Source organism: Carcharhinus amblyrhynchos, chromosome 15 (genome assembly GCF_965287045.1).
Source record: "Carcharhinus amblyrhynchos chromosome 15, sCarAmb.v2.hapA, whole genome shotgun sequence".
In the NCBI taxonomy this organism is placed as follows: domain Eukaryota; kingdom Metazoa; phylum Chordata; class Chondrichthyes; order Carcharhiniformes; family Carcharhinidae; genus Carcharhinus; species Carcharhinus amblyrhynchos.
This window is the reverse complement of record NC_137338.1, coordinates 59,365,983-59,393,423: the sequence shown is the minus strand read 5'-3', so window position 1 is coordinate 59,393,423 and position 27,441 is coordinate 59,365,983. Positions and strand designations below refer to the sequence as shown.

At 45.2% G+C, this 27,441-nt stretch overlaps 1 protein-coding gene across 3 annotated transcripts in view; it reads left to right on the top strand.

Moving 5' to 3' along the window:
- Positions 1-27,441, top strand: part of gpm6bb (glycoprotein M6Bb) — a 190,910-nt gene that overhangs the window by 132,757 nt on the left and 30,712 nt on the right. For all 3 annotated transcript variants that reach the window (XM_080204017.1, XM_080204016.1, XM_080204018.1), the window contains 2 exons: positions 14,363-14,549; positions 22,070-22,226. In XM_080204017.1, the coding sequence (XP_080060143.1) occupies positions 14,363-14,549; positions 22,070-22,226 (344 nt within the window). The remainder of the gene's footprint in view (positions 1-14,362; positions 14,550-22,069; positions 22,227-27,441) is intronic.

Here is a 27,441-nt window from a genome sequence, read left to right as displayed (position 1 = left end):
ATGACCACAGTGGTTGGCATGGAGGAGGCAAAGAAGAGGAATTATAGAATCCATACAGAGCAGAAGGAGGCCATTCGGCCCATTGAGTATGCATCAACTCTCCAGCAGAGCATCTTGTCCTTTCCCCCTTCATGCCACATTTTCCCCACTGATCTACACATCTTGAGACACTAAGGGGCCAGTCCAGCTAATTTGCATATCCTTGGACTGTTGGAGGAAACCCATGCAGGCACAGGGAGAATGTGCAAACTCCACACAGCACCAGGGATCGGAATTGAACCCGGGTCCCTGGCACTGAAAAGCAGCAGTGCCAACCACTGTGCCACCATGCCATCCAAATGTTGCAACACCCATTTGCCACCGTTGTTCTCAAAGTCAGTGGAAATAATAACCGATCACACCAAAAATGTCCTTTTATCGTGAGTAAAAAGCAACTGTGGCGTGATGAAGAACCTGTCAACATATAGGCTCTTGATATTTAAAGAGACAAAAATTTATTATGGCCAGTGCATGCAGAAATAACATTTCCACATGCTGCTTCAGAGCCCATGTGACTGTGTGTCTGGAATGGGGAGAAAAAGTGTTGTCATGGAAACTGGAAAGATTATAATGCAGATTCCAAATATAAAATTTAACACGGCCACAGTGATTCTTTTGGTTGTAATTAAATATCCAGAACCCGGTGTGACGTGTTATTCATTAAAGCAGGTTTCCTTTCCCTCAGAAAGAACATTTTTGTGCATGATCTGACATAAGCCATTAGCACTGACTTTAAGGCTAACAGCACTCATAATCAGTGTTATTATCATTCCATAGGAAATGCTGCAATCTTACTGGCACTTTCTGTTTGTGCTTTGCTCATATGTTTCATATTTCTAAACTGCCAGGACCAGTAAATGATGCAGAATTCTTTGTGTGGTGATATCATAGGGATGACTGCGAGAGAACACTGAGTGTATAGATATTTCCCTTTTGTAACTCTTTGGATTATGTGGCACTTCAGTTCTGCACAGTGCTCCTCTGAAGCGAGGGCTGGATCCAGAGCTGAGTGCCAAGAACACGCTGCTCTCTGGCTGTAATATCTCTCCACATGGTCTTTGTTCAGGCTTAAGCAGTTCTGATGTTTGCGTGAGACACTACATAATTAAGAGCTTAGACCTTGTGTAATTTAACTTGCTGTTAAATGTTGCCGCGTGAGGTGGTTGGAAGCAATCAAGTGCAATGTCTCCCTCTGTGGGTTAGGTTTAACATAAAGCGACATACTTGCGACTGGACGTGTTATTTTCTTCCATCTTGACTGTTGTTCAGAGAGATGCTTTTGCTATCTTGACCTTATTCCTTGCTTGTAGGCCCAATTATCTCCAAGGACCTTCATGACCTGGCCTGTTCCCACAAGGGAGCAAGATGGTGGCAGCCCAGTCATACCAAATTTTCGGTGGAAGTTGCTGCTTGCATGGCCTGACTCCTGAAGCAGCTAGCCTGACTTGTGCAGTCTGGCCTGAGCTGAGGTCTGACCAACTCTGTATGCAACCTACCATGAGTGTAGTGGAGGCCGAGGCCTGGCCTGACTTGAGTACAGAAAGTGGCCTAACTCCCAGTGATTACAGGAATTGGCCATTCAGTGGGTAGAGGCCTGACCTGACTCCGAGTGAGTGCAGCCTAGCCTGGCCTGGCCTGACTCCAGTGGAGGCTGAGGCCTGGCCTGACTTCCGCAGGGGAGCTGGCCAAACTCCCAGAGAGTACAGGACCTGGCCAGGCTCCTGTTAGGCTGAGGCCTGGCTTGACTCCCAGTGAGTGCAGCCTGACCTGAGTCCCAGTGGAGGCTGAGGCTTGGCCTGACTCCCAGGGTGTGTAGCCCACACATTCAAATCAATGAGTTTATGGTGTGTAAGCCAGCCACTCTTAACTTGGGGGAGATATAAATTGTCCTCATACAGACAGCATTTGTATGAAGTATAACAAGTTTCCTGTCCTGCTTTTAATGGAAGCTAAGCATCGTTGGAGAGATAGTGACTTTCTAGGGGAAATGACTGTCTTTAAACACAAATTGCAAAAAAAAACAGAATATTGAGACAGAATGGAATGTGAGTTTTACTTACATTTTAAGTTTAAGTAGGCTTACATTTACACTGCAGTGAAGTTACTGTGAAAATCCCCGAGGTGCCTGTTCGGGTACACTGACGGAGAATTCAGCTTGGCCAATGCACCCAACCAGCACATCTTTCGGACTGTGGGAGGAAACCCACGCAGACACGGGGAAGATGTGCAGACTCCGTACAGACAGTGAACCAAGTTGGGAATCGAACCTGGGCCCCCGGCACTGTGAGGCAGCAGTGCTTGCCACTGTGCTGCCCATTTATTTTTGGGAATAAAGAGACAATATCTATGCGGGGCATGTCCTGAGGAGACTTTCTGAGCTCCGCCTACCGTTTCTCTCCAAGGATTTGTTGCGGGGGTGGGAGGTGGTGGGTGGCGAGGAAGGCAGTGTGCAGACGCAACCTATCTGTATTCCCGCAGACTGCCTCCCGGAACGGAAAGACTCGGCTATTCACACACTGAGTTCATGATGTGATGGGAGGCGGCGGGAATCGGAGCCGAGGCACTTTCCCATGCAAGTCATTCTGGGCAGCTTTTATGCAGTTCCTTGTGGATGGTAACAGCATGCTCCTTGGATAAAGCCTGGGCGCAACAAAAACAAAAACAATTTCTGTTTGTATATCTTTTTAACGTAGTAAAACCTCCCAGGGCACTTTCATGAGAGTGATTGTCATAGATGATCTCACAACACAAGCCATTCAGGGAGATATCAGAACAGGTGACCAAAAAAGCTTAAATAAAGAGGCATTTTTTTTTTAAGGAACGTCTAAAAGTCAAGAGAGAGCTAGAGGAGGAGAAGTTTAGGGAGGGTTTTTAAAAAAACAAATTCTGGCAGTATTTTTCTGGACACAAGATCTCTTGACTAAGTTGTGGAAGGAGGAAATTAGCCAGTTTACGCTAGAGGCGGTTGCGGGGGGTGGGTAGGGTGGCCAGGGGAGCAAAAAACGGAGCCAAACAGTACATCAGAAGCTGTGGAAAATTTCCACCCCCTACCCAGGCAGGCTAATCCATAATCCGCCTCTCCATTGTAGAAAGAATAACAGCAGAAGCCAGGCTTTTCCACCTGTTTAAACCAGGGCTGAAGTATGAGCAGTTCAAATGAGAAAACCAGCAGAAGGGTGCTGGAATATGAGGCCAAATTGGCTCTCGCTGCCAGGAGACCTCCTTCTAAAGTTGATGCGCAGGAGCAGTACATCTTGACAGGATTATTTTCTCTCTCCCGTTCAGAGTGGAGAATTGTAGGGCTAGGAAAGTTTGCACGCTGCATTTGGTGCCTCTGAATGGCCCATTTCAACAAATATATCCTTCACCGTCGTAAGGAGCTTGTGTCACGGGTCGAGTCCCCCTTTCTCTCTCGGGATATTCCAAAACTGTGCCTCAGTTTTTAAACCACTCACTGCCAAGGGGAATAATCATAACCCTTGTTGTTTTGTTTTTAGTTTGCTGTCTCCTCAGCCATCCCCCCACCCAGCCCCTTCTCTGAATGCATTAAGCCCACCGCCAACAAACACTCCGCTGTGTGGCCCAATCCCGGCGAATCACTGGCTCGTTAGTGACTGTGTTTCCGTGGCAACACTTCTCTGCATGCTGGGAGACAAAAAAATGTTTTCAGTCCTCGGCTCTTTACAAAAGAGCACAGTGACACTTCCACACAAAATACCCATTGAAGGCCAAATGTATGGAAATGCTTGTGATGCGCTGGAAGGCAGCTTGTGAGAGAGCTCCCTCACTGTAAAAGTGCAAGTTACGTAGCAGGCCTGAACTGAAGCTTTCACTCAGGAATATTGATCTTCCAACTTTAGCTTGTAAAGGAACATGGCCACCATTATTATCCCTTCTTGTACATTGGTGCGACTTTGATGTAAGTTAATAAGGTCCAGTTGCCTGGAAATTGTGTCCTCAATCTGAATTTTCAGTTGCAGGTTTTGCGAGGATGTGGCAAATTTGAACTGGGGTTTCTTGTGTTGAGTTTACGGCCCATGCAACATGCCTCAGGAAGCAAAGCGTTGGGAGTTTTTTTTTAACGTGTGCCCAGCATTACTCCTACCTAGCAGAAAGGAGGGAGGGAGGAAAATGGAGTAGTGAAAAAAATAAGTGGTCCATACTGGTCAGCTGAAAAACAATGGGAAGTGATGGAAATCTGCAATAAGAATAGAGAAGGCTGGAAACGCGTAACAGGTCAGTCAGAAAAGACAAGTCTAAGTGTAAACCTTTTAACAGAAACAAAGTGGGGAACATCATTGCGATGCCCGAAATAGCTTTTCATTTGCAACTATATGTGTGTGGATGATTGCGAAGTGAGAAGGCTGTTTTTCTCGCAGCAGTGTTAGCAACTGGCTTGAAAGGATGGTCAAAACGCTTTTAAAAATGAAATTAGAAAGGGAATTGCACAAATATTTGAGGGGTAAAAATTAAAGGCTCTGGAGAAAGAACAGGGAAGCGGACTAATTGAATCAATCTTCCAAAGAGTTGGAGACCCAAGCTCATTGGGTTGAATGGCTTCTGTGCTGTGAGATTCTCTGTCTTGACCCCCCCCTCCTCCCCACTGCACCCCCCACCCCTTCTCGCAGCATCTCCCCAGTGCAATGCCAAACGTTGGGTGTGAAAGAAGAGACGATCATCAGTTTGGTATACATGGCAGCAGATTTCCCTCACTGATAAGAATGTAGGGAAATCTTGTGGTTCCTTCTGATCCCTCTTCCTTGAAGACTCTGTAGATCATATTGAAACATGACTTCAAATCATAAAATCCCTGCAGTGCAGAAGAAGGCCGTTTTGGCCCATCAAGGCTGCATCAACTTTTGGACAGAGGATCCCACCCAGGCCCTTACCGTAACCCACATATTTATCCTGCTAATCCCACTAAATTACACTAAGGAGCAGTTTAGTATGACCAATCGACATCTTGCACACCTTTGGACTGTGGGAGGAAATAGGACCACCCGGAGGAAACCCACGCACTCGCGGGAAGAATGTGCACACTTCACACAAACACTCACCCAAGGCTGGAATTGGACCACATTCCCTGGCACTGTGAGGCATCAGTGCTAACCACTGTGTCACTGTACCGCCTCAGTGTTAGTTGTAAATTGGCTTCTAAAGGGTGTACTCCAGGTGTAATTGGACTTCCACATTTTGCCTACTTTTGTGGGACATAGATGAGCTATGCTTGGTGTGTGGTGCTGATCGATTTAGATTGAGACGGTATCTTCAACTGCCTCTCCCTTTTCCCCTGTCCCCCAGTCCACTGAACAACAATTCTCCTAAAGCTGCCCTTGGAACTCACATCTCTTTCTTGTTTATCTCCCATCTCCCATTGTTGTGGTCTCCAAGCTCATGGATTCACCTTTCAGTCTCTATGTCAGAACAAAGATTGTGAGTGTACTTGGCAATCAAATCTCGGGTATGGTCGCATGCCCTCCCAGTGCATTAACAATGCTGTACATTAACATGATGTGCCTACATAGCTCCCTTTTATCTGCCAATGTAATGCTATCCCTTGCGAGACAATAAAAGATCCCACATGTTTTTTCTGACCTCTGGACTGACTAACCGTGAACTTGGAAACCCTTCTAAACTGGTCAAAAAGAAGGAAAATGAAAGAGTCGTGATGACCCAAGATAGATTTGTGTTGGTCCTCAGAGAACTGGTCTACAGTTTCAACCTCAGTGCTCAATTTTTAAAAAATAGTGAAAACCAGTTTATAAAACCCACATTCAATCACCTAGATGAGTGAAACTACAGCCCAGTTTCTTAATTCGGCAGCGTCCGGTAATTGTGAAATTATATCTTGGCAGATGTTCATTACATCTTAATCATTTCGTACAGCTTATTCCTCATTTACTGTGGTTTTACTGTAATGGAGGCGTTGCAGTTAAAATGGCCATTTTTATTTTCCTCTGCTGCATCCTGTCAAGGTCCTTGTTTGCTCTGTTATTCAGTTATGAGGGGGTCACAATTCAATTCCAAATGGATATTCAGCTTCTAATGCACTTAGGAGGATGGAGCAAATGTCATCAAGATCAGGTATTTGCTATCCCAAGTATGGTATTGTTCGTTAGGTTTGTGCATTAATGCACTGATTCACACTTCATTTGTTCAGTCTGGTACACTGGATAGGGTTGGCAGTTTATAACTTAAGAGACACTTTAACTGGACCACGTACTTCAATTTTTCTATCGCCGTGGAGATGTTGTAAACCAGCTTGATAGATAAAAAATGACTCAGACTATATGGCTTAGGCTGTGCTTTAAATTGCCCCATTTTGTTGCTGTATCCTAAAGTTCCAAGCGACTGGAGAACCTCATTTTCAGCCTATTGTTTCACTGTGTTTAAAACAGTGACACATTAAAAATGTATGGTCTGCATTCCTTGGAAGGAGCTGGGGATTTGTTCAGTTCTGGCGCCTGGATTATTGTGAGGGATCAGAAGGCCATGGGAACAAGAAACAAGCAATGCCAGAGTTTCCCTTCAAGTCTGCTTTCAACTCCCTCTCCCTTCAGAGTGCCGTAACCTCATTGTTACGGTCAATTGTGTCCCCAGGAATCCTGCAACCACGGCGCAATTGTTCAAGAAACCTTGTACATCTGTTCCCCCCAAGGATTTAAAGGGGCCACTGTCTTTGTTGGAAAAGTTTTTGAGAGGCAAACAGAAAGAGAGATTTGCAAAGCACCGCAGGGTGATGGCAGTTCACATTGAATTGTGTTGTGAACACAGAATATTCTTGTGTGGGTTATCTGTGAGGAGTCATTTTCTGACTTTGCACTCCCGGTCAGGGCACCTCGACTAATTTGAACGCGCGCTGTCTGTGAAAACCATGGACGGTATCCATCCAGATTCTGCAATTGACATCGCCAGTGGGCTAGGCTCTGTTCCAATAGTATTTTTAAAAAAATCTTCACTGGAGTTCATGCGCCCCGGAATTTCGATGGTTTTGTCACCCTCCCGGTGTTATTTTACAGCTTCTTTCTGCTACTAAAATATTTCTTCTTCCCATCCCTTGTCCAATATCCACATGTACACACTTTCCGACAAAGGCCATGGGGTGTTATCTTTATGAAAGTACTTGTGGAAGTTTCTCCTCCACTTTGTAATTTTTTTCATTCCCTATTTTTGCCCATTTTCTCTGACACTTGTTGCCATGAAAGATATTCAGAATTTGCACCCCCCGCCCCCCCACCACCACCAAGTAACAGCTACGAAGTGCCAGAGCCCTCCAGTCACCAGGCTCAAATTTTCTGTCCGATTTCCCATCTCTTTGAAGGCTGTTGATCTGGTGCTTTGGCTTCATACCTCCAGACTGGACACAGCTTCATTCAGGAATTGAGCAGAGTGGGACTAGTGAATGGTATCTATCCCTGCTCAGCTCCAGCAGTACCACAGAGCCAGTTCTGCTGATGCCTTCTCTGTCCCTTCCCCAGATTCGCCAGTGGCTAATTGTATTCCCCTCACCTCTGACCTAGCCAAGAATAAGACAGGGCAGGATCTGAAGCTTGAACTGGAGATCTTTGTGGTCACAGTAACTCCCCAGCAGTCCCACTGAAGAAAGCTGAAATGCCCTTTGATAAGATTTCTGCTTTGTCAGCTTGATTGATGGAATGGGATCGACAGTTGACCTTCTAACTTTAGGACCCGGATCAGTCCAGCTAATGAAATGAAAGTTCCCTCTATAATATTTGGTTAGTTAAAAGTTTTTTTTTTTGGTGGCTATTCTCAATCCAGTCCCAAATCAGAATGGGAAGGGCAATAGTTCTCTTTAAGGTGAAGTTCTTATAAGCACAGATGCTACAAAATAATGGGCAGCTGAGCGATTTGTATTCTGCTGATGTGTCCTGATCTGGTTGGAATTAACTCTGTAATTTACATTAATAGCAAATCTGCCACTAGCTGCAGTATGTGTCCGGTGTGCAGTCTTATTGTAAAAAGATTACAATTTTTACAGCACCTTCCGTAACATCGGAGCATCCCAAACTGCAACTAATGCAATAATGAACAAAAGGCGGCAGCCAATTGCTGCACAGCAAGATCCCACACGTAGCAATGCAATAAATGACTGGATAAATTTTTGTTTAGGTGTTGGGGGGATTGGTGCTGGCCAAGACATGGGGTTGGGGGGGGGACAGGTGGCAGGTGGGAATGCACAAACCCTGTTTTTCCTTGAATGGTGCTATGGGAGTCCCTTGTTTGAAAGACTCTGATGATGCCCTTGAGTGGGACAGTGGTTAGCACTGCTCGCAGCACCTGGAACCTGGGTTTGATTCCTGGCTTGGGTCTGTATGCTCTCCCCTTGTCTGCATGGGTTTTCTCCGGATGCTCCAGTTTCCTTCCACAGTCCGAAAGACGTGCTGGTTAGGTGCATTAGCCATGCTAAATTCTCCCTCAGTGTCCCCGAACAGGCACTGGAGTGTGGCATCTTGGAGATTAACACTGCAATTAAGTCACTGTGAAAATGTAAGCTTACTTGTGACACTAATTAATAAATAAATAAACACCCACAACACTGCTTTGGAGCATTAATCCAGAAGTGTTGCAGAAAATCTACTCTTTTCCTTCACGTTAACCTACAAACAAACCCAAAAGTAGTGAATTTGGTATTTCCTGTTCAGAGGTTTAAAAACCTGTTAGCTCCAGTGTAGATGTGATAATGAATTCACGCACTCATTGGTACTCTATTAACCGGTAACATCAATTAGTGAGACTGCCAGGCCAGTGGAAAATAGTGTTCCAGTCATGAGTTGATATTGATTTCCTTTATTGCCATCAGACCAGGCTGTTAACTGTAGCACTATTGTCTTCCATGCAGTCAGTAAATATTTTTCCAGGGAAAAATGCAAGAGAAGCAGTCATCTTTATTGTCATTGGCTATGTTAACAGCTTCCAGGCATAACCTAGAAAGAGAATTTGTACTGCCATCATGTGGAAATGAGTCAAGGTTAATTAGTTGGTGGGATGATGGGGGAGTGGAAGAGAAAAAAGATGTATTTCAGTATTTAGGAAAACTTATCATTCAACTTTCTGCTCAATTTGAGTAGATTTTGGGAGTTGCTAACAGATGTTGAATAGGTTCCGAATGGGAGCAGTTTACAGATGTTGGGGATTATACAAATGGTCGTGTGTTGCGGATGCTGGGAATAGGTTGCTGATACTGGCTCATTAATTGCACTTTTGAGATCCCCACAATCTTCTCGCACAATATAATTGGGTTCTGTATTTTGTAAGTTTAGTGTATCGACTAATAAAAAATATTTCTATAGTTAATTCATGTAACAATATTGAGTTTTTGTTTCTGTCCTAGAGGAGAGTGTAATGAATTCATACCCAGATAAAAGCAAAATAGTGCAGATTGCTAGAATCTGAAACAGAAAATGCTGGAAAATCTCAGCAGATCTGACAGCATCTGTAGGGAGAGAACAGAGCCAACGTTTCAAGTTTAGATGACCCTTCATCAGAGTTGATGAAGTCCTCTGATTAAGGGTCACCTAGAGTCAAAACGTTCACTCTATTCTCTCCTCACAGATGCTGTCAGACCTGCTGAGATTTTTCAGCCTTTTCTGCTTTTGTTTCATATCCAGATACCTCAGTTCAGTTACTGTTCAAAAAAATGTCAACAGAAAATGCAGGAAATACTCAGCAGCATCTCAAGAAAGCGAGAGAGAGAGAAATAGAGTTAATATTTCAGTTTGGCCTTGATATGGTGAAACACTAACACTCTCCACAAATGCAGCCAGAACTGCTGAATAATTCCAGCATTTTTGATTTTTTTTAAAAAATTTCCAGCATTCACATATTTTGCTGATTTACTAAAATGTTTTTAATATGGTAATCCAACATCTTCCACATTGTGAACGTATGTGTTGTTTTCTGTCTGATTCTGAGTCATTTCTCGGATACTCCTATTTGCCTCTTTTTGGAACTGCCCATTATTAGAGAATGATGGATATACAATACTGATAATCTCAACTATTTCTAACTATGTCTGATCTCGCTGACACATCCTGCATCACCTGGCGGTTCTTTCTGTTATCTGAATCACAATAGTAACTCCATTAGTACGGTCATAGATTTTACTTGGCTTATACACGTTGGTCGGGATTCCCTGACCTCACCCGCATCTGGGATTTTCCGGTCCTGCTGCAATGAATAAAGATTAGACTAAGCTCCAAGTTCTCCATTCTCACAGCCTGGCAGCAGTGGTGGGGCACTGGAGAATTCCTTCCATTGAAGTTTGTAACAAGTGCAGATGTACCTGGTGTGGGACAGATCTCAGGAAACTCTGGATACAGAGTCTGTATTCCCCATGCATTAAAATTCACCGGTTCACATTCACGGGTGTTACGCCTCGCTGGGCATGTGAGAGTATGGAGTGACCCTCAGAGTTCCTCCTCATCTCCGTCAAGTCCCTTCATCAGGACTAAGTTCTTTTAAAATTGAAATCAATAGATTTTTGTTGGATAAAGGTATCAGGAGACATAGTTGACAGGCCAGTAGATGATGTTGAGTTACAGATCAGCCTTGATCCAGCTAAAAGGTGAAGCAAGCTTGAGGGATTGTGTAGGGTCATTCATTTGAAGGGGACAGCATTAGTTTGAGTTTTAAATGGTTTTCTTTTATTGAGCAGAACTTAGAAAATTAACGTGACAGAAGCAAAAGGAAAGCGAACTTAGAGACTGGCTTCTCAGCCAGGCTGTCCAATCTAAGAACTGAACTGAACTGGATCTTGAAACTGAAAACACACACACTAAAATACAAAATATATTTTAACCATTATCTCATTATTGGAAGTGTTTTTTGCATTTAGATAAACAGTCCTTGCAGCTGCTGTTATGAGAAACTTGTTTGCCTGCATTGTGTACCCTTCAGGAATGCAGTCAATTTTTAGCTAACCCATCATGCCTTCTGATTCTACATATAGTCTAGCTAGCTATAATTGTTTAGCTTAGCAGAGTTAGTTAGTTGTGCAGGAATCTCAAGGAGTTGGTTTGCAAGTGTAGCAGGTAATTAAGAAGGCAAATAAAATTTTGTTGTCAATTACAATCAAAGTATCCCTACAGCGCAGAAAGAGGCCATTCAGCCCATCAGGTCTGCACCGATCACAATCCCACCCACGCTTACCCCCCCATCCCTACATATTTGCCCACTAATGTCTCTAACCTACACATCTCAGGACACTAAGGTACAACTTTAGCATGGCAAATCAACCTACCCGCACATCTTTGGACTGTGGGAGGAAACCAGAGCATTCGGAGGAAACCCACGCAGACACGAGGAGAATGTGCAACCTTATCAAATGCCTTCTGAAAATCAAGAAACACCACATCTACTGGCTCTCCTCCATCCACTGCCCTAGACACATCCTCATAGAACTCCACTAAATTCGTCAGACACGACTTCCCCTTAAGGTTTCTAACATTTTACCTACCACAGACGTTAAACTAACTGGCCTATAATTCCCTGACTAACCGGCCTATAATTCCCTGAGTAAGTGGAGTTGAGTCCACAAAAAAGATCAGCCATGATCTTATTGAATGGCAGAGCAGGCTGGAGGGGCTAGATGGCCTACTCCTGCTCCTAGTTCTTATGTTCTTAACCCCTACAGTCTAGCATTTAACTGTAATTGTGTATTGGCAGAAATATCTTAAAATGAAATCTTTGCATAGACAGTGACCCAAGCCTGGAATCGAACCTAGGTCCCTGGAGCTGTGAAGCAGCAGTGCTAACCACTGTGCCGCCCATTGCTAGAGGCTAATTGCTAATTGTTAGAGGGATGGAGTTTAAAAACAGCGAGGTGATGTTGCAGCTGTATAAGGTGCTGGTGAGACCACACCTGGAGTACTGCGTACAGTTTTGGTCTCCTTACTTGAGAAAGGATATACTGGCACTGGAGGGGGTGCAGAGGAGATTCATTAGGTTGATTCTGGGGATGAGAGGGTTGGCTTATGAGGAGAGACTGAGTTGACTGGGGCTATATTCATTGGACTTCAGAAGAATGAGGAGAGATCTTATAGAAACATAAAAGATTATGAAGGGAATAGATAAGATAGAAGCAGGGAAGTTGTTTCCACTGGCGGGTGAAACTAGAACTAAGGGGCATAGCCTCAAAATAAGGGGAAGCAGATTAAGGACCGAGTTGAGGAGGAACTCCTTCACACACAGGATTGTGATTCTCTGGAATTCCCTGCCCAGTGAAACAGTTGAGGCTACCTCATTGAATGTTTTTAAGGTAAGGATGGATAAATTTTTGAACAATAAAGGAATTAAGGGTTATGGTGAGTGAACTTAAGAACATAAGAAATAGGAGCAGGAGTAGGCCATCTAGCCCCTCAAGCCTGCCCCGCCGTTCAATAAGATCATGGCTGATCTGTCGTGTCTCAGTTCCACATTACCGCCCTCTCCCCATAACCCTTAATCCCCTTGCCTATCAAAAACTATCAACCCGCGTCTTAAATATATTTAGCGAGGCAGCCTCCACCACTTCAACGGGCAGAGAATTCCAGAGATTCACCACCCTTTGAGTGAAGAAGTTCCTCCTCAACTCCGTTCTAAACTGCCCCCCCTTTATCTTGAGGCTGTGCCCTCTAGTCCTACTGTCCTTTCTGAGCGGGAAGAGCCTCTCCACCTCTATCCTATCCATCCCATTCATCATCTTATATGTCTCAATGAGATCTCCCCTCATTCTTCTAAACTCCAACGAGTACAAGCCTAGTTTATTCAGCCTCTCCTCATAGCTCAACCCCCTCAACTCCGGTATCAGCCTAGTAAACCTCCTCTGCACTCCCTCCAAGGCCAAAATATCCTTGCGTAAGTGCGGCGACCAAAACTGCACACAGTACTCCAGCTGCGGCCTCACCAATGCCCTATACAGCTGCAGCAAGACCTCCCTACTTTTATATTCAATCCCCCTCGCTATGAAGGCCAGCATCCCATTAGCCTTCCTGACCACCTGCTGCACCTGCAGGCTGGGTTTTTGCGATTCATGCACAAGGACCCCGAGGTCCCTCTGCACCGTCGCATGCTGCAGTTTTTCGCCATGTAAGTAATAGTCCTTCCTACCATTATTCCTACCAAAATGGACAACTTCACACTTGCCAACATTAAATTCCATTTGCCAGTTCCTGGCCCATTCGCCCAGCCTATCTAGATCCTTCTGCAGACTCTCCACACCCTCCGCACAATTTGCCGTTCCACCAATCTTGGTGTCATCAGCAGATTTCGACACCATACACTCGGTTCCCTCCTCCAGATCATCTATATAAATGGTAAATAGCTGAGGCCCCAGCATCGACCCCTGGGGCACTCCACTAGTCACCAACCGCCAATCCGAATAGCACCCATTGACCCCCACTCTCTGCTTCCTATTTGACAGCCAATCCCCTATCCACGCTAACACCCTACCCCCAACTCCATGCCCCGTGACCTTCTGTAACAACCTCTTGTGCGGCACCTTATCAAACGCCTTCTGAAAATCAAGAAACACCACATCTACCGGCTCTCCTCTATCCACTGCCCTAGACACATCCTCATAGAACTCCAATAAATTCGTCAGACACGACTTCCCCTTAACGAAACCGTGCTGCGTCTGCTCTATCAAACAATTCTCCTCAAGATGCCTCGCTATTTTCTCCTTGATCACGGTTTCTAACATTTTACCTACAACAGACGTTAAACTAACCGGCCTATAATTCCCTGAGTAAGTGGAGTTGAGTCCACAAAAAAGATCAGCCATGATCTTATTGAATGGCAGAGCTGGCTGGAGGGGCTAGATGGCCTACTCCTGCTCCTAGTTCTTGTGTTCTTAACCCCTACAGTCTAGCATTTAACTGTAATTGTGTATTGGCAGAAATATCTTAAAATGAAATCTTTGCAAAGACTAAAGCAAACAGGGCCAAGCATACGCAGGTTCCCTCGGGCTGAATGGCCTGGTTATCTTCTGATGTTCCTCACACCTTGCCTTGAACAATTGGTGAGAAATAGAAGAGTGGACATCTCATGAACATGTGAGGCCATTATTCCAAGTGACTGAATGAATTTTTGCTTTGGTGTGATTTACATTAACTGCTTAAAAACAGAGGTTCAATTTGTGGTCAGAGGGCATTTGGTGATACAATTTCATGCTGAATAAATGTGTCTGAATACGTCCTGTAGCTAAATGGGTTGCTTTTGGGTGACTGGCAGCTCCCTAGAGGAACATTTTAACTGAAGAAGCATTTCTAATTATGGAGTTATAGAGGAGCTTGCCATTTACCGTTCTCTTCTCTTTTTCCCTCAGGTTGCTTTGAGTGCTGTATTAAGTGCCTTGGAGGAGTTCCGTATGCGTCGCTGTTGGCAACAATTTTGTGTTTCTCTGGCGTGGCGCTGTTCTGCGGCTGTGGTCATGTGGCTCTGACGAAGGTGGAGAGTATCGTCCAGATGCACTTCTCCACCGTCCTGAGTGATCATGCCTTGCTGACTGACGTGTAAGTGTGTGAAACCTTTTCCCTGCGGTCCTGGAGCTCTCTTTGTTCTGACTTCATCCAAAAAGCGTATTCTTGGGATTACTCAGCGTGGCGGCTTCCTCCTGTGTCCCATGCCGAATGGAAAGGTTGCCTGGCAACAGATCCCGAGCCATTGTTTATTCCGAATGCACTAGCAAAGTCTCCTGTGGCGTCACCTGTAACGAATCAGAGAATGTTCTGTAAACGTGGGGTTTGCACCATATTGAGAGAAACGTCAGAGCTGTGGATTTATAGCGGCTGAATAATTAAAATTCCATTTCTATTAAGTGGTATTGGGGAATTCTCACTGGCCTTTGGGTGATCAAATTCTAACACAGAAACCTGTGAAAACCCATACACAAGTGGGCACTTTGGACTATATGTTTATTGCCTTAGTTTTTAATTTTAATTCCTGATTATTTGAAAGCTATTATTTACAAAGAACCTGTTGGTAATTTTTGGCTTTGGGGACACAGTCCGCCCCCTCTCCAAAGAGAGATCCTGGAAATGGTGCTGTCAGACTAGAACAAAGAACAAAAGAACAAAGCAAATTACAGCACAGGAACAGGCCTTTTGGCCCTGTAAGCCTGCACTGACCATGCTGCCTGACTGAACTAAAACCCTCTACGCTTCCGGGGACCATATCCCTCTATTCCTATCCTATTCATGTATTTGTCCAGATGTCCCTTAAAACCCACTATTGTATCTGATTCCACTACCTCCCCCGGCAGTGTGTTCCAGGCACCACCATCCTTTGTGTAAAAAACTTGCCTCGTGCATCTCCTTTAAACCTTGCCCCTTGCACCTTTAAACCTGTGCCCCCTAGTAATTGACTCCTCCACCCTGGGAAAAAGCTTCAGACTACCCACTCTGTCCAAGCCCCTCATAATCTTGTAGACTTCTATCGGGTTGCCCCTCTACATCCATCGTTTCAGTGAGAACAAACCAAGTTTCTCCAACGTCTCCTCATAGCTAATGCCCTCCACACCAGGCAACATCCTGCTAAATCTTTTCTGTAGCCTCTCCAAAGCCTCCACATCCTTCTGGTAGTGTGGCAACCAGAATTGAACACTGTATTCCAAGTGTGGCCTAACTAAGATTCTATAAAACTGCAACATGGGTTTCCAATTTTTAAACTTAATAGCCCGGCCGATGAAGGCAAGCATGCCGTATGCCTTCTTGACTATCTTCTCCACTTGCGTTGCCACTTTCAGTGACCTGTATACCTGTACACTGCAATCAATACGCTTAAGGGTTCTGCATTCACTGTATATTTCTTATCTTTATTAGACCTTCCAAAATACATTATCTCACATTTGTCCGGATTAAATTCCATGTGCTATCTCTCCGCTCAAACCTCCAACCTATCTATATCCTGGTGTATCCTCTGATGGTCCTCATCGTTATCCGCAAATCCACCAACCTTTGTGTCGTTCGCAAACCATTACATTTTCCTCCAAATCATTTATCTTTATTACGAGCAGCAAAGATCCCACCGCTGATCCCTGAGAAATGCCATTTGTCACAGCCCTCCATTCAGAGACGCACTCTTCCAATGCTACCCTGCTTTCTATGACCGAGGCAGTTCTGTATCCACCTCACCAGCTCATCTCTGTTCCCATGTGTGGTGGAGTGGGAGCGCAGCGGAATGAGGAGTGGGAATGTGGCAGAGTAGGAGCGTGGCAGAGTGGGGAGTGGCAACGCAATGAAGTGGGAGTATGGCGGAGTGGGGAGAGGGAGTGCGGTGGAGTGGGGGCAGCGGTGGAGCGCAGTGAAATGGGAGCGGGTTGGAGTGGGGAGTGGAAGCAGGACGGAGCAGGGAGGGGGGTGGAGCAGGGAGTGGGTGTGCGGCAGAGTGGGGAGCGGGGGCGCGGGGGAGTAGGGGCACGGTGGAGCGGGGAGTGGGTGGGTGGCGGAGCGGGGAACGGGTGTGCAGCGGAGTGGGAGGGCGGGTGAACTGGGAGTGGGGAATGGGAGCGCGGTGGTGTGGGGAGTGGGAGGGTTGCGGAGTGGGGAGCAGGAGTGCGGCGGAGTGGGGAGTGGGAGCAGCCCAGAGTGGGAAATGGGGGCGTGGTGGTGTGGGGAGTGGGAGTGCGGCAGAGTGGGGAGCAGGAGTGCGGCGGAGTGGGGAATGGGAGCAGCCCAGAGTGGGAAATGGGGGCGTGGCGGAGCGGAGAATGCGAGTTTGGAATGGGAAGGTGGCAGAATGGGGAATGGGAGTGCAGCGCAATAGGGAGTGAGGGAATCTGGAATTTGGCAGAGGTGGGATTTTAATTTTTGGTTTGGCTCATAATAGTTTCCTCGTCTCTGTCGGTGTGCAGGGGAGGAGGCTGTCCTTTCTCACAATCCGTACTTCCCTCTCTCAGCGACCTGAGCACAGAATAATCGGATAGTTAAAATAGCTTACTAGTTCTTGTGAAACTCAGGCTGCTGGAATCCTGCGGTCCCTACTTTGGACCATCTACAAGATGCTCTCTGGCTCAGTGCATTGTCTTCAGTTCTACTCCAGGCCCTGACTGAACTGAGACAGTGAGTAATCCTGGCAGAGAACGGCCCTGAACTGCATGGACAGCCTCCGTAAATCCTATACTGCGTTTGGATCAAATCCCAGGTACTGTAGTCATGGCTGTGGCTTTCCCATGCCAGTGAATTACTCTAGCCATGATTTTAATGGCTTTTGAGTCTTGACGTCCCTGGGATGCTGCCTCACTCCAGCTCCATCTCCAGATGTTGCACCCTCTGAAAGTTTGACTGGAAAATTCTCAAAGTGGCACAACTGGCTTGCCGCTGTTTCCCTGTAGTTTTACTAGACTTCCTCGAGAGTCTGGTTCCACTGTTGAGGAAAGTCAGTAAGAAGCCTGACAACACCAGGTTTAAGTCCAACTGATTTATTTGATAGTAAACTCAGTGAGTGAACTCACTGTAAACTCAGTGTTTACCCCAGTCCAACGCCGGCATCTCCACATCATGAGGAAAATCAGGGCAACCACGTAAAGTGTACATTGATATTTCTGGTGGACAGGAATGCTCCCCACACCACCTTAACCCTCCTTCCTATCAGCCCCCTCTCCTTTCCTCCTCATTCCTCATCTCCGACTTATTTGAGGGTCACTGCCGGGACCGCAGGGGTCCTGAACTGTAGCCCAGCCGGCCTCAAGCCTCCTGGCTCGGATGCTTCTTATGGTTGCTTTCAGTCCCAGAACCAGCTGTCCATCAGTTTTCCTGCAGCTCCTTACACACTGGGATTGGGAATGGACTGACCTTGCTGAAGTCACTTGTTGCAGTTTTCTAAACAGTTGGTTATAGAAATAATATAGCCCAACAAGAGGAACATATTTGGTGGAAAAGCGGTGCTGTGTGTGTTCCCAGCCAGATCTGAAGAGGCTCATTATAATGTTTTTTGAGTTGTAATTTGGGCTGCTGTGTAGTTGGTTAAAGCTGCAATTTTCTTCCTAAAATAAAAGTCTTACAGATCTAAAATGCCACCTCAATATAATTACCAGGCTAATTAGCAGCTCGCTGTTTGTTATAAACTTGATCACTTAGCAAAACATAGAATCTTGAGTAAAGTCAGACCTGTAATATTACAAACCCTCAACCGCTACCATCTGGCAGGACAAAGGCAGCAGATGCATGGGAACACCACCACCTAGATATTCCCCTCCAAACCACTCACCATCCTGACTTGGAAATATATCACCGTTCCTTCACTATCGTTGGAACAAAATCCTGGACCTCTCTCCCTGACAGCACTGTGGGAGTACCTACACCTTGTAGACTACAGCAGTTCAAGGCAGCTCACCATTACCTTCTCAAGGGCACGTAGGGAATCAACAATAAATGCTGGCCAAGACAGTGACACCCACATTTCATGAATTAATTTTTTAAAATGTTGGAGCCGGGGGGTAGATTTTCCCCCAGAAAAATTTCAGTGCCGAATTCACATGAAACTGGAGTAGCTCCTGCTGACTGTATAGTGTTGATTTTCAGAATGAGTCTCCCACACTCTGAGCACTACAGAGTGCCCGAACGAGAATCGGGGAGGGGCGGGGCCTACTCCCGCTGGAGAGGCCGGCAGCATAGCGCTGAGTGGGCCACTGCACGTGCGCCAATCTGTCAGCGCTGAGATTGCGCATGCGCAGTGGCCATGCACTGCTGGCCTCTCTGGCTAGCTCGATTGCTGGCCAGCCCCACAATCTTGCATTGCTGGCACTCTAACACCCCCACCCCCACCATACATTGAGCAATCTCCAGTTATTTAATTTGTTTTGGTAAACAAGTAAACATGCGATGGATTCTGTTGATTGTCCCTGTGGTCGGTGGCGACCTTCAGGAACACAGAGACAACAGCAAGTCAAGGTGATCTCCAGAACAGACCTACCTCTTTGGCAAACATCGAGTCACCTGCCCCTAATGTCTCCTCAAGGCTCAGTGTCAATTTTTATCTAATTGCTTGTGAGGCATTTTACTATAGTAAATGTGCTTATGTAAAGTTGGCGATTTGGCTGGAGTCTGGTGCAGAGTATCACCGACAACGTGAGTTCAATTCCTGTACCTGTCTCCTCAGCTTGCCTCAGTGCTATTGTGGCATGTGCCGTGATTAACAACCCTCAGACAAAGAGCATACTATGGGTGAAATCTTACTATAAAATGGCAGAATGTTGTTTCTAGCAAGAAAACCAGCATCTTTCTTTTCAGAGAAACAGGCCAGTTTTCTTTCCAGATCTCATGAAGCTCTTTCTTAAAAAAAAATCAAGGGGGCTTGTTTCACACCCTCATGCAGAGGGTGGGTCCTCAGCATGCCAGCAAAACCTGGCTGCACTGAGATCGAGCCGCCATCTTTAAAGGGTACCCCAATCAGGACAGCAGTAAACCACCCCCCGCCATGATTGGAGCTGGCATCCCTTTCCCCCACCTCCCCAAGAATCAGTGCTGGTACTCCTCCATTCCTCCCGACCATCGGTGTGTGTGTGTGTGTGTGTGTGTTTTCCCCAATGATGATCACCAACCTTCCCAGCTCTCGTGTGTGCTCCAGCCCATACCCACACATGAATGACCCCCCCTATCCCATGAGGCTACCATTGGACTCCACCCCTGGAACTGTCCCTGGCACAGGTTGGCACTGTGTCAAGGGGCAGTGCCATGAGACTCTTTTCTCTGGGGGCTATAATTATCCTTACACTCCCGGGGAGACTCCCACAACAGATTCATGTCTAGGTGAACTGCTTGAAAACAGCGTTGATGTAACATCACAACAGTGAAGTATCAATGTACAGGATGGGGGAGGGTCAGTATCTGGCAGAGGGGTGAGTCATAGAGGTTTACAGCATGGAAACAGGCCCTTCGGCTCAACTTGTTCATGCCGTCCTTTTTTTTAAAACCCCTAAGCTAGTCCCAATTGCCTGCATTTGGCCCATACCCTTCTTTATCCATCTTACCCCTGTAACTGTCTAAATGCTTTTTAAAACATAAAATTATACCCGCTCTACTACTACCTCTGGCAGCTTGTTCCAGGCACTCACCACCCTCTGTGTGGAAAAAAAAATTGCCCCTCTGGACACTTTTGTATCTCTCATCTTAAACATACACCCTCTAGTTTTAGACTCCCCTACCTGTGGGAAAAGATATTGACTAGCTAGCTGATCTATGTCCCTCATTATTTTATAGACCCCTATCATTCGATGTTCTGTCATTCACAGCTGATCTGTTTGTATCTTCAACACCACATTCTCACCTACCCCCAGTAACCCTTCACCCACACCTCATCCTCAAAAATATTCGAAGACTGTTTTTATTGCCCTCTGAGGAAGAGAAGTTCAAAGACTCACAACCTTCTGAGAGAAACAGTTCTCCTCATCTCGACTTAAATGGTTGACAGATTAATTTTAACCAGTGACCCTAGACGCTCCCACAAACAGAAACATTCACTCCTCATCCACCTATCAATTCTTTATGATGTGTGTAGAGCAGATTTTTCCCACTTTATGGGCATGAACCCAATAACGTCGCCAGTGAGGGATGGGGAAAATCCAGAATCGCAGTCTCGCCAGTGAGATCCGCAACTTCCAGATCCCTAGTTCTCAACGACTTTTACACAGACAACGAGTGTGGGCTGAGGATCACCTCCACAATGGAGAGAGGGAAATAAATGCGTTATATGGACACTTTTTTTGTTATCTACAAGAGTAACTTGCAAAGAGAGAAGGATGAACTTAAAAACCAATTTAAAAAATAGTGAGATATTTAAACAGTTTCATCTGAACCCAAACCATCGTCTCCACATTCTATGGATAGGATTTTTGTTGTATCATTGAATTCTGCTTTTTGGATTCCTCTTCTCCTGGCTAATACTCAAAATGTGACGTACCCATTGTATAAGTGGATGCTCTGAATCTGCCCCCGTTTCAGATGTGAGGTGAAGTCTTGTAACATGAGGATTTAGAACCCCGGGAGTCACTGTTTAATAATAGAGGGCCACCCATTTAAGACAGCAATGAGGATAATCCTTTCTCTGAGGGTTGTGAGGCTTTGGAATTCTCTTCCTCAAAAGTTGGTTGAGACAGAGTCTTTGAATATCTTTAAGGGTAAGTTTTTGATAGGGGGAAATGAAAAATTATTGGGAGTAGGCAGGAACGTGAGGTTGAGGTTAAAATGAGATCAGCTGTGATGTTAATGAATGGCAGAGCAGGCTTGAGTGGCCTACTCTTGCTCCTAATTAATCCATTCATGTGGGGGCAGTAAGGAAGCATAGCGTTACTGTGTGTGAAACCTTTCAATGTTGTCACATTCTCCTTTTGATGATTTGAACTGTGTTTTGAAGTCTGAGGCGGACGACAAGGAGAAAAGTAGTTTCCAAGTGAGGTACTGCTCTTTAACGTGTTGTTTCAAAGCTTCCTTGGAGGTTTTAGTAGAGAATTAACCCAGTTATTGTAAACAAGTGTCTAGCAAAAAGAGATTAAGAACTAACATTTGCATTGTAGTATCCCACAACTTAACCATGACCTTTGCACTCAGCGGGGTTTAACATTTATGATAGTTTGAGGATAAAGGATAAACCTTTTAGAACTGAGGTGAGGAGAAATTTCTTCACCCAGAGGCTGGTGAATGGGTGGAATTCGGTACCACAGAATTGAGGCCAAAATGTTGCATGATTTCAAAAAGAAATTAGATACAGACTGAAGGGATCAAGGAATATGGGAGGAAGGGGGGAAATCAGGATATTGAACTTGATGATCAGCCATGATCAAAATGAATGGCGGAGCAGGCTCGAAGGCCTATTCCTGCTTTTAGATTCTATGTTTCTTCTTCAGCCTCCTGAGATGTTCCTATGGTTTTGCCAATTTGCTTCCTTTTTAACTTTTTCTTTTCCCCAGCAGTTGAAAGTTGCAATGTGAAGCGCAACGCCATGTTCCATTTTGCCTGCGGTTTTTATTTCACATCCAGCTTGAAGAAGTCTGCACTGTTAATGTACAAAATGTATCTTTTTGTGTTTTACTCCTTAGAATCCAGATGATGCAGTATGTCATCTACGGAGTGGCTTCTTTCTTCTTTCTGTACGGAATAATCCTCTTGGCAGAAGGTTTCTACACCACAAGCGCTGTTAAGGAAATTCATGGCGAGTTCAAAACAACTGTATGCGGACGCTGCATCAGTGGAATGGTATGAAGATCGGGCTGTGGTTCATCATTTCAGAGCTCCACACTAACAGGGCTGATATTTTATGTCGGCCACATAAACAGAGCTGTGACGTGGCAGTAAAGGAATGGGATCAGTAGAATTAATGATGAGCACCAATGTGGTACTTTACTGGCTGGTCATTTTGCTCACGGTTTCTCATACATGAAATGCAGATCCAGTAACTTAGTGCTGCCTAGTTCAGAAATTGGTCACAGCAAGAGCTAGGATCTTTTGAAGTCATCTGCCATTGTGTATTCGTGATGAGGTGGGATGGACTGTGGTTTTAATTTCCAATGGGTAGTTCCTCACCACCAGTGCTGTGGGTCTGCAGTTTTGAGTGTGAAACCTCTGGAAGTGCAGTAATTCAGGGATGCACTGTCAGTCTGTTTCCGCACTGTACCACTGTAGAATAACTACAGCCAATGCCAAGTGAAGTTTTCAAAATGTTGCAAGTAATAGAATTGAATACTCACGTGGTTTGTGATGTGCAAAAAGGGGCTTTTCCGCATGCCTCAACATCTTGTGGTTCTGGGTGGAGCCCATTCCTACCAATGTTACGCTAATGTTTCTTTCTGTGTGGTCTTGGTAGTTTTTTTGGGAAGCACCATTTGCACTGTTCCATCTGAATCCCCTGAGGACCTTCCACTAGTGCACACGTGCCAATTATAGGTATGGTATAAGGGATCACGTTTTGTGTTACCTTAAAGCCCTCATTAAGCATTATTTCCATCGGTGTTACACGCAGGTAAATGAAGTATGACCTTCTCATGAGCTGACCCATTTGGTCTCTAAGTACACAACGCACCCTTTGACATAAGACATTGTAAGGGTAATGTGCTAGGTGAGTTTCTGTTGAGAAATCCAAAATTAAAGAGTTAGATATGTGTTGCGGGCTTTGATGTCACTCTTTAAGTTGATCATGGCTTTACCCTTCAAGTATTGGACTAAATCACGGAGTTGTATGAAACAGCTGTTTTAATGCAGGTTGCAGCTCAGTCCCTGGAAAGTCACAGGTAAGTGCCGGTAACTAGCCAGAGTCTAGAATTCAGAAATACATAAGCAGTTATAGTTTCAAATTCGATTATAAATAATTAGCATATACCAATCAAGATATAGGAGTTATCTCAATCCACTCACAGTTATTGATTAAGGTTACATCATTCATAAGGTACAGATATTGAAACCAATAGCAATCACCTCATGCTTGGTTAATTATAATAGCCGATCAGTGTGAAGACTTAATCATGTTCGCTGACCTAATCTATCGTTGTTACAAGTTATCGCTGTCCCATTTTGCGTCTGTGTATATCCCTCCCTTTTTCCAGTTCCAGACAAAAAAGAACAAAGAGCAACCCAGCACGGGAAACAGGCCCTTATGCCCAACGAGCCTGCGCCACCATCTCAACAAAGCATTTTCCTACACCTACCTTGCCCCGTGTGTATGCGAATGGTACCCCTATTGTAACCAGATTCAGGGGAGAATAGTGTAGGGTCAATTTGGTAAACCAGTCAGCCTAAGAGCCCATCTTCGGGGTGTGGGAGAAAACCGGAGCACCCGGAGGAAACTCACGCAACCAACAGGGAGAATGCGCAAACTCCCACAGACACAGGCCCAAATCCATGTATCTGCACAGCTAGCAGTGATAGTCACTGAGCTGTTGTGGTGCTCATCTGCTGGTCCAGTTTTAAGCATACACAAATGACGCAAAGTACTAGGCCACACTCGAAACATCCAAGAGCAGCCCACGCACGACCCACCGTGTGCATGCCCCTCGTTTGACAACAAGGTGGACCGACACACCTGCAGATTAAAAGAGACAAAACATTAACATGTAGTATTACGTTTCCAGTATCGTCCCGAGGCTCTGACCCTTTTTAAAACAATCTCCTATAACCCTCCATCCCTGTTTCACTCATGTGCCTATCTCTGTAAACCTTAAACAAGTCCAGCGTGCCTGCCTCCACCACCTTACTTGGTAACGCATTCCATACCCCCATGACCCTCTGCGTGAAAAACCTCTGATTTAATGAATTCCCTCAGACTAAGGGTCTTGGTGCTTAGCAGTGAAGACTTTTGTAAAGACCTTTTTTTCCCTCATAGCAATTTATGTGATCCTTTCATGTTATATGTGAAGATTTATTGTAATATTTTAGAAATGGTCAGAGTGCAAAGTGGAAGGTTATAGCTACCTTACCTTAGCTGCCCCTGTCAGATCCTTAAACTTGTGGCACCAGCCCACTGTCCTAAGGGTGAGAGTGGTGGAATTCAGGACCACTGTAAGCTCCCTCCACATTTGGGTAGCGTCCACCTCCTGTGAGTCCAGCAGCTGCTGGTTCCACTGGTATGTCCTCTCCAGGAGGATTTGTGGGCCGCTGTCTGCGAAAATTCTAGGCTTGCTTCTTTCTGTCGCCATTTGTTGGAGCCCTTTTTTGAAATTTACTGGCAAATGCCATTGAAACCATCAGGACAATGTGAGAAATCACAAAGAAATCCCTCGGCAAGTAATCATTGTTTTTGAACGTTTTGCCAAAAATCAAGGAAATAAACATATCACTTACCTGCCATCTCCAGGAACTTGTTGCCCCATCAGTATGTTCTTTAAATCCTACAGCAACATGTTTACTCTCACCCTTAGTGATTTATTCCTGAGTAGCATTCTGTGTCCACCATTTAATATATAAATAACAACTAATTCTGCCCAGGCTAATTTGGGGTCAGTGGCAAAATGTTTTAGGACTTCCTTTCCATCGTTACTGCTGGATCTGTGTATTCAACTAAATTCCCAGAGCGGAGATAGGAAATGGAAAGCATAGCAAGAATCTTTAAATGGACTTAAGTGGGTAAACTGTTCAAATGACACTAAAACTGCTATGATTTTGTTTTAAATTGAACCACTCCTTTTGAAAGAATGTGCTATGAATCACTTGACAGAATACATAATAAACGGGTGGTGGTCCAGAATTAGATAGTTCCACAGTACAACCAGGAAAAACTAATTTGTTTTCCTTGTGTTTCTAAACATCCACAGGGATAGGGTAGCACGGTGACACTATGGTTAGCACTGCTGCCTCACAGTGCCAAGGACCTGGGTTCAATTTTGGCCTTCCAGATAATTGGCTGCATGGAGTTAGCACATTCTCCCCATGCCTATGTGGGTTTTCTGTGAGTGCTCCAGGTTTCTCCCACAACCCAAAGATGTGCAAGTTGGGTGGATTGGCGATGCTAAATTAATGTCCCTTAGTGTCTAAAGATGGTCCGGTGGATTAGCCATAGTAAACGGCCCCTTAATGGCCCAAAATGTGTGGGGTTATAGGATGAGGACGCGGGAGAGGGCCTGGGTAAGACACTGTCAGAAAGTTGGTGCAGACTTGATGGGCTGAATGGCATCCTTCTGCACTGCAGGGATTCTGTTTTTGAATGAACAGTCGGGACATTACTGAGCTAGTGGAGAGTCGTGACACTGTGCTTTACAGTTACTTTACAGCTTTGTTCCTTTGCGATATTCTAATTGCTAATGGAAGTAATAATGATCGTTACTGTGACGTTCCTATTTGCAAACTCATACCCAAACACAGTGGACCAATACACACACAGGCAGAGTATCCATATATTGCCAGTTAAAGCTGCCACCAACAAAATAAAACCTAACAGTCTTTCACAAGAATAAATAGTTGAACATAAAACCACTTTGGCAGGAGTTGTGATTTGTTTTGGAAGTATGAGTGCCCACATGAACCGGATGCCTGCTAACTAAATCAGCAGCATTCAGGAAGCAACATGCATGAGAAATTAATACTCGGAATGCAAGTTACTGAGTGCCTTTTTTTTTAAAGTAATTCTACATTCCTCCCTTTCCATTCCAAAGTCTTGAACTTGTTTTTCAAATCAATGCCCATCTTTCCTGGAACTTGGCGCTTGAATCTCGCCAATCAGGTCACTGCCCCTGGCACAACACCACAGCTCTTATCAGAGTCACAAGTGCATCCGGTGTGCCCGTTACAGAAGTAAACCTTCCCTCCTTCTCCGCCTTGGCTTGTTTGCAGTCTGTGACACAGCTGAATAGACCATCCTTCTTCAGCTGGGTGGGACTACTTACACCTGGTTCTGAGCTTATATATCTAATCAGAGAATCACAAAATGGCTTCTCTCCCTATTCTCAGTGTGCACTCTGGATCTATCCATAGCCCTGTCTTCTTTCTCATCTACATGCTGCTCCTTAGCAAGATTAGCCAAAAGCGGTGTTCATTTTCACATTTATCCTGATGGCATCCAGCTCTACCTTACCACCACTCTACTCAACCCATCAACTATTGCTATGTTATCAGATTGCTTCTCCAGTATCCTGTACTGGATGATCAGAAATTTAAATATTGGGAAAACCAAAGACATTTTTTCTGTCCCCACCATAAGTTTCCTTCCTGAGCCTCTCCCATCAACAGTCTGAGGTTGAACCAGACCCCTCACAAGCTTGGTGTCATATTTGACCCCGAGACAAGCTTACCACCGCTTATCTGCACCATCATTAAGACTGCCTACCTAACATTGTTTGTCTCCCATTCATGCCTCAGCTCATATGTGACGGCACTGTGGTTAGAATGGTGCCTCACAGAGCCAGGGACCTGGGTTCAATTCCCTGCTTGGGTCACCACCTGTGCAGAGTTTGCACATTCTCCCCGTGTCTGCATGGGTTTCCTCCTGGTGCTCTGGTTTCCTCCCGTTGTTTGAAAGACTATGCTGTGCTGGATAGGTGCATTGGCTATGCTAAATTCTCCTCAGTGTGCCCAAAAAGGTGACAGAGTGTGGCGACTAGGGAATTTACACAGGAACTTCACTGCTGTGTTAATGTAAGCCTACTTGTGACACTAATAAATAAATAAACTTTATGTTGCAGAAGTCCTAGGATTTTAGAAATGTGGCTGCTCTCCAACATTCTACTTTTCATATACCTGAGATCATCCAAGAGTGTGCCGTCCATGTGCTGACTCGCACCAAGTTCCTTCACCAATCACCCTCTGACCTTAATACCCAGCAAAGCAACATCTGAGCTTCCCAATTCTTATCCCTGTTTTCATATTCCTCCCTGGTCTCACCCGTCCTCTGTGATCTCCTCCGACCCCACAATCCTGTAAGAAATGCACGCTCACCTAATACTGGCCTCTTGAACATCCTCCAATTTTAATTGCTCCTCTGTATTTT